This window comes from Pygoscelis adeliae, unplaced genomic scaffold, assembly GCF_000699105.1.
Source record: "Pygoscelis adeliae isolate BGI_AS28 unplaced genomic scaffold, ASM69910v1 Scaffold172, whole genome shotgun sequence".
Lineage (NCBI taxonomy): Eukaryota > Metazoa > Chordata > Aves > Sphenisciformes > Spheniscidae > Pygoscelis > Pygoscelis adeliae.
Window position 1 is genome coordinate 6,985,289 of NW_008824338.1, and position 7,076 is coordinate 6,992,364.

At 37.4% G+C, this 7,076-nt stretch overlaps 1 protein-coding gene across 1 annotated transcript in view; it reads left to right on the forward strand.

Annotated features, from left to right (window-relative positions):
- The window catches only part of LTV1 (LTV1 ribosome biogenesis factor), an 18,198-nt gene that overhangs the window by 8,559 nt on the left and 2,563 nt on the right, over window positions 1–7,076 (forward strand). The window contains exons 2-9 of the mRNA XM_009319155.1: window positions 263–269; window positions 968–1,099; window positions 1,563–1,751; window positions 2,830–2,917; window positions 3,843–3,963; window positions 4,757–5,006; window positions 5,736–5,863; window positions 6,831–6,970. Of these exons, the coding sequence (XP_009317430.1) occupies window positions 263–269; window positions 968–1,099; window positions 1,563–1,751; window positions 2,830–2,917; window positions 3,843–3,963; window positions 4,757–5,006; window positions 5,736–5,863; window positions 6,831–6,970 (1,055 nt within the window). The remainder of the gene's footprint in view (window positions 1–262; window positions 270–967; window positions 1,100–1,562; window positions 1,752–2,829; window positions 2,918–3,842; window positions 3,964–4,756; window positions 5,007–5,735; window positions 5,864–6,830; window positions 6,971–7,076) is intronic.

Sequence of the window (7,076 nt, forward strand, 5' to 3'; positions counted from 1 at the left end):
GGGGGGGAGGCGGCTCTCCTGCCCGGCCTCGTGCGGCGTCGCCGTGTTACAAGCACCTCGCTTGTACCATCAGTCCCCGGCGAGTTTATTTGTAGGGGTAGCACGTTGCCTGCTCCCAAAAACTTACTGTAGTTCCTTCTATGGTTGCTCCAAGCGTAAGATTTTAAAGCGCAGTTTGAGGCTTTTAACGCAAAACATATGGTGGCAGCTGATATGCTCTGAACTTTGATATGACGTAGTGTGTAATGTTGTGTGCTTAAAGTTACCAGGTAAAGAAGATAGGTTAGATCTGTAGTTTCCAACTTGCATATATCTGCTATTAACACGTTTTGGTAGGTAAGTAAAGCTGGGAATTTTGATAAAAGTGTTTACCCAAGTCAGATGTGCTAACTTGTAGAAAAGGCTTTCACGCAGTTAAGAGTACTTCAGATTTTTCTTGATCCAGAATTTAGCTATATTTTTAATGTTAGAGCTATGTCTGTGTAACAGTGCAGTTGATAGTTCTCATGGTTGATACTGAATTAGGGGTGTAGGAACAGCTGCCTAAACAATTTTCAAGAAGCTAGGTGTGTCTAGATGAATTTCCTTATGTCAGTTTCCTGTGTTTCTTGGATGAAGTTTGTTTCAGATTTGACCCAGTGTTTAGAAAGTAGTTACTTAAAAATTCCTTTCTAGGATTATATGTTAACGTGTATATGCTATAATCAAATGTTTATTGTACTGATGTATTGCCATTTTGCAGCTGAATACAGCTGCATGTGGTATTAGAACATATGAAATGGCTGTTGTGCATATGGTGAGAAGAGTTAACAGCTACCACTAGTCTCTTTTTGCTTTGTCTCTAAGTATATGTTTCTAAGACATTGCCTTAAAAGGAATACAGTAGCACACTCCAGGCAAAAGATTCTTTTTAGGTGCATTTAATATTTCTTTTTTTATTAATAATTAACCAAATGTCCTTTTGCAGCCTCACAAGAAAAAGAAACCCTTCATAGAGAAGAAGAAAGCAGTAACGTTTCACTTAGTGCACAGAAGTCAGAGGGATCCACTTGCTGCTGATGATACTGCACCCCAGAGAGTTCTGCTGCCTACACAGAAAGTAAATACTCGCTTTTAGTATTGAGGTTCATTCAGATAAGAAATGCTGCAGGGGAAGAAAGTGGATATGCAATCGTACAATTGAAAAACATAGCCTGAGAGAAGGTAGTTTTTAGTCCAGCTTATTGAAAAGAAGGGGATGTTGTAGGGAATTCGATAGTTGTGAGTTACTACCTGATGGGCTGAAGGATGACTAACTGGCATTAGGGATATAAACGTATTAAAACAACAAAGATTGTTGTTGAAAAAACAGGCTTTGTTAGTTATGCTGCTTATGGAAAAGGTTGTTTAAGGTCCTGCTCGGACAGCACCCGAACACTGAACCAGATGGTTACAACATTCTAATTGGGGACTACAAGGACTTTAGAATTTAGGCATTCTCAATAGGTGTGTTGCTTTTCTTTTTGTTAATAAGTTTTAAATGGACTTAAGTAACTAAACGTATTTCTTTTTACAATTCCAAGGGGCATGAGGAGCAAAGGAGGGAAGAGCAGCGGAAATATGGAGTCTTCTTTGATGATGATTACGATTATTTGCAGCATCTAAAAGAAGCCTCTGGTCCCTCTGAGCTTGTCCCTTCTGTGCGTGGACAACAAAGCAGAATTGTTGTCACAAGTGAGGGGCACATAGAAGATGAAATTCAGCGAGTTCCAGTAAGTAGTATTTTCACTAATAATAATCTTACACTGTTCTTTGGAGTTTAGCATCCTGTAGACACATTAACCATATTCAACAAGTGTTATTGTGACTGCGAGATAGATAGATATCTCCTCTCTCTCTCTCTATATATATATATATAGGATCCTTTTGACCCATAGTCAGACTTTCCTACAAGTAAAACCAAAAGTTGACAAGCCAAAGTTTATTGATGAACAGTGTTTTGCTAGCACAGTGTTAAAACACTTTGTGTACCCATGACAAGCTTTTCTTGACAGAGATGTTCAAACAAATACCTTTGTAAGCCAAGTCGTGTTTTTCCCGGGTTGGCATTTGTTTTTAAGATTTTTAGAACTTTTGAATGCTCTGGGCGTTAAGAGTATACCAGGTTGTATTACCAGTAGACCATGTTTTTAAAGTGGAATGTAACAGAACCCAGAGGGAATAAAAAAACCCTTTTCAGTTGCTGGCATAACTTGTGGAATTGCATGATGCCAGATCACATGGGAATGGAAAATCAGTAAGTAATTTCAGGCAATGAACTATGCAATTACCAGTCGGTCACTTTTAATCGAGGGAGTTTGGCTTAACCAAATACTGTAATTTTAGTTGAAACCAATGTTCTTAGTCAGAAATACCGTTCAGGTACAGTTTGGTGATACTACATAAGATTTAAAGTTATTTTAGATGTGCATGTTAGTAAGCTTTTAATAAGCCTTTCAATAAAGGGGTAATTTCAAATGTGTATTAGTGTTCTCCAAAATAAAAAAATACACATTTCATTGTGCCTGCTGTACAACCATTCTCTAAAAAGCTTCAGAGATGCAAAAATACTGTCTCTATACCTAGAGAATATTGACGTGAGAATTAATGCTGTCAACACTTTACCTAGCTTTCATTGCGTAACTTTGAAAATTTGCCACCAATAAAGTAGTGCTTGTCTTAATATTTAAGTAGCACTCACAGAGTTTCTTTTGGTCACGTGATTATCTGTGCGTTTTTGTTAATGTGAGCTCAAATGAGAAACTGAGAGCAACAATACTGTGATGTTGGTTTTTTGTTTCTTTTTCTAAGGCTCCATCTATTAAGTTGCCTTCCTCAGTATTTGCCACAGAGTTTGAAGAGGATGTGGGCTTATTAAATAAAGCTGCTCCTGTTTCAGGTATCATTAAATCTTTTACCTTTCTGTAACATGAGTTGCCATCTAGGTACTAGATGGTAATTATGGCTTCGATTACAGTGTCATATTAGTTTTGGTTTAGGACAGGCTCAATAGCAGACATAAAGAATGATCTGCAAGAGACCCATGTTTCAATTTGAGACCTGTTTCTGTGATTCACTCATGATAGCTTTTTAGCTTTGCTTGGGGGGGGGACACGACACGGAGTCCATGAGCTCTTACTGTTGTGTAGCAAATATAAACTAATAACGGGAAAACTGTAGATAATACTATTGATTTATTACTCCATCTGTTTGAATCCAAGTCTGGAACTGGATTTTCACTCTCAAAATTTCTCTTCAAATGCTGAGTGGTGTTTACTTTCCTTCATTAGTATTATTTCAACGTTACAGGCTGTAAGTACGCTTTTGTTACATATCCGTGCTTGCACTGAACATTCACTTTACAGCTATCTTAATATTTTATAACAGGAAGTAGTTGTGGTAGTTCTCTCTGTCCTGACAGAAGGGTGCTAAAGACGCTTCTGTTAATTGCAGTAGAGAAACACTTTCTGACCTTTTTTAATGTAGGGAATTTCAGGAGGCGGGAGCTAGGGTTGGCAGTTGATCATACAGTACTTTAACTTGGGTATTTTTTCTTCTACAATATTCTAAGTAAAATATATTAAAATACATTTATGGAAGCTTAAGACCTCTGGGGAATGTTCTTTTCTGGATGAGGAAGATTGACAAGAGGCTTGCCTTGGCTTGTATCAAATCTACAAATATTATTGAGCAATTTTGTGATTCTTAGGTTTAATCTTTCCTAGTGCAAATTAACAGTCTAGTTGGATTGTTTTTTATCCAGTAGCTTCGTAATGTCAGAGAAACTTATATATTTATGTTTTGGGGTTTTTTTTACTTTCTAGGGCCACGGCTGGATTTTGACCCTGATATTGTTGCAGCTCTTGATGATGATTTTGACTTTGACAATCCAGAAAATATCCTGGAAGATGATTTTGTTCTACAAGCGAATGAACCACAGAAAGGGTACCTAGAGCTTTGTAGAACTGTTTGTCAAATGTAAATAGGAATGCTGCTATTTGTTATTTCATGTGGTGGTGTAGGAAGCAAGAACAGTTTCAGATTTCGAATGGAATACTTAGGTGTGTTAAAGGAAAAAAGTATTACCTTGTGTTATATGGGTGGTAGCTTACAACATCAAGTTTTCATGTGTTATCCAAGAGATGGGTTTCATTTGTTACTTTGAGCTCATGGATTATATGTATTTGTTTACAGATGCAATGTATGGAATAATAGGATTCTTGAACTATTTAAAACATTACCATCTATCACATTTAAAATACGTCAGTAATAACATTGATGAAGGCTAACGGGTGTTTCCGGAACCTTTACAAATGCTTCATGTGATGCCCCACTGCATATTATTTCTTTAGGTTTTGGTATCATTCTCATCATTCTATGAACAATGAGAAATTTTGCTAGCTTTAATATTCAAGAATGCAGCTAGTATTTTTTTTTTCCCACTTTGACATGTATAGCTGAATGTAAACATAACCTCGCTCTCAGTGCACAGATGTGTGATCCAACAGTTATCAGAGATGTTTTCAGCTTTCAGACAGAAGTAGTATTATGCTGACTTTGGCAACACCGTTACTGCTAAACGTGTTTTTCTTTTACTAGCTGGAAAATAATCACTTTTTATATTTGCCTTTCAAGATTTAAATCTATTATTGCCAAATTGTTTCAGACAACCCAACGTTGGTCAGAGTTGTGGAAAGGTCCGTGTATTATTCTAAAACTGTTTTATACTTCTGTTCAGGGGATCCGATGCTGAGGATGAAGATGAATGGGAAGATGTGGAGGATGATAGTGATGAAAAGGATAGTTGCAGTAATGATAAAGACTATGATTCAGAAGGTCCTTTATCAGATTATGGGGTTAATGGACAGACAAAAGAATTTCTTTTTATGCAAGAAGAAACCAGGAGTCGTTTCACAGAATATTCTATGACATCTTCAGTAATGAGAAGGAATGAGCAGTTAACCCTGTTGGACGACAGATTTGAGAAGGTGAGGCAGCTCAGGAATGTAACTGTTAAACATACGGGTGTTAAATGCTTCTTTGTCTTTTGATTCATCTCATAAAGTTGTGTCCTGTATGCCTGTGCAAATTCTTACTGCCTTCAGTAGTCAGGGCATCAAACAGCTGTTCTGTACACAGACTCTGCATTTAATATTGTGTGCACTAAGTGGCTTGTATTACATAGGTTATAGTGTTAATTGCTATTAAAAGGCCTGACACTGATACAGTTAAACAAAACTATTCCAGTCACTATAATGAGCATTCATAGTTGGTGTTACCCTTTTGTCTGAGAGGTTCAGTTCAGCGCAGCAAATCATGTACAAGTGCCTGGTAAAGACTCACTTCTTTCACCCTCCTTCCCCACTGTGCCAAGTGCGCGTTCATGAAGTGATGTCAGAGCAGTGGAAATACGGTGTAACTTTTGTCCTGAGCAGTGACAGGCTTCTTAATGTACAGTTTGAAATAATGCATCATAATAAGAAACATTTTCCAGAAGCTGATTTATTTATTATTAAAAGATAACTTTGTGACTCCCATGCTGAAAGAATACTGACAGTAAGGAGGAAATCCTACTGCAGATGTGTCTGGCGGTTGTTCAGCAAATGAGAGGGGAGAGGAAAAAGGGGCAAATAGAAAGAAATGCGTAGATCTTTGAGCCATCAAGAAGTTGCATGACAAATGTGATCTAATTACAGATATCCACTTCCTTATTTTAGTTTTTTGAACAATTTGATGAAGATGAAATTGGAGCCTTGGATAATGTGGAGTTAGAAGGCTATATTAACACGGACAATGCTCGGTTGCAGGAAGTCCTGAATGATTACTACAAAGACAGAGCAAAGAAGTATGTATTCCCAGAAGTACCACTTCATATAAGTATTTTTGTGATCCTGTGTTTATATGGAAAGTTTGGGTATGTTGTTTCCAGTTCACATACTCAAAGATGAGATCCCACAATAAAAGCAGCTATGTATGAGTATTAACTGGTTTTTTTATGTCACCAAATGTCAATCTTAGCTTATGAGATGATAAAATTAAGTGGAGGCATTTTGTTGGTTTACGTGAGATTATGCTCCTTTTGTGTCATTGTACTGACTTTAGTGTAAGTAATATCTAGAGGCATTCTTCCTTTCCCTTTTAGTGTAACTTACCTTTCTCCTTATTTACTTTTGTTTCTAACAGACTCTGTAGCCAAGTATATTCTGTCCTGCTGGTATGCAGCTGATTCCACTGTAGCTAGTGACATGATAATAAACTCTCAGGCAACTGTTGCATGGGTACCACTGTTTGGAGCACTGCCAACAGCAGTGCTTATAAAGCAACCCCGTGTCAGCGTAAGCCTGCACTTCCACAGTATATTCACTTTGTCGTAAAGCAGGTGATATTAACCCAAAGTTAAATGGCTAAATGTTCTCACATTAGTCTTGTGTTTCCTGATTGAAAGATACGGTAATGTGTCCCTTGTAGTGAAAGATGACTGGTCAGTAGTAGAGTACATAATCACCTCTAGAGCTGCCTTGCTTACAGACTAAAAAGTGTACACCCTCTTCTCTTCCTGCCCTCCAATCACAAATACCATGTGCCACATAATTTTGAAATGCAGAAATACTTCTTTTGTCGACTCTGTCTCTTGTCCTAGTGTTTTGGTTTATTTTGGGAACGCTTACTTAAGGAAACTTTGTTGCTGCGAGTTTCATTAGGAATAGCTTGCTCTGGTTTGGGGTTTTACTGAGGGCGGACTGGGTTTACATACTTACGCATTTTCAAGAGAAGATAAACCTTATTTTTTTTTCTTTTGGACTTCTTCAAAGTTGTGTGAAATTGGATGCTCTTGAACCCTGTGAAGATTTAGACTCTCCTATGAAGGAAGAGAGGGAGGAAGAAAAGGAAGAAATAGTAGCTGTAGTTATTGAGGAACCAAAAGAAAAATGGGATTGCGAATCCATTTTGAGTAAGTATTTTGGAGTTCACTTGTTCCTAGGATTTCAAAGTAAGCAATAGGTGATCTCAGAACTTTTCTAACAGTGCTTTAGGTAAAATGGTTTATGCTTCTGAAG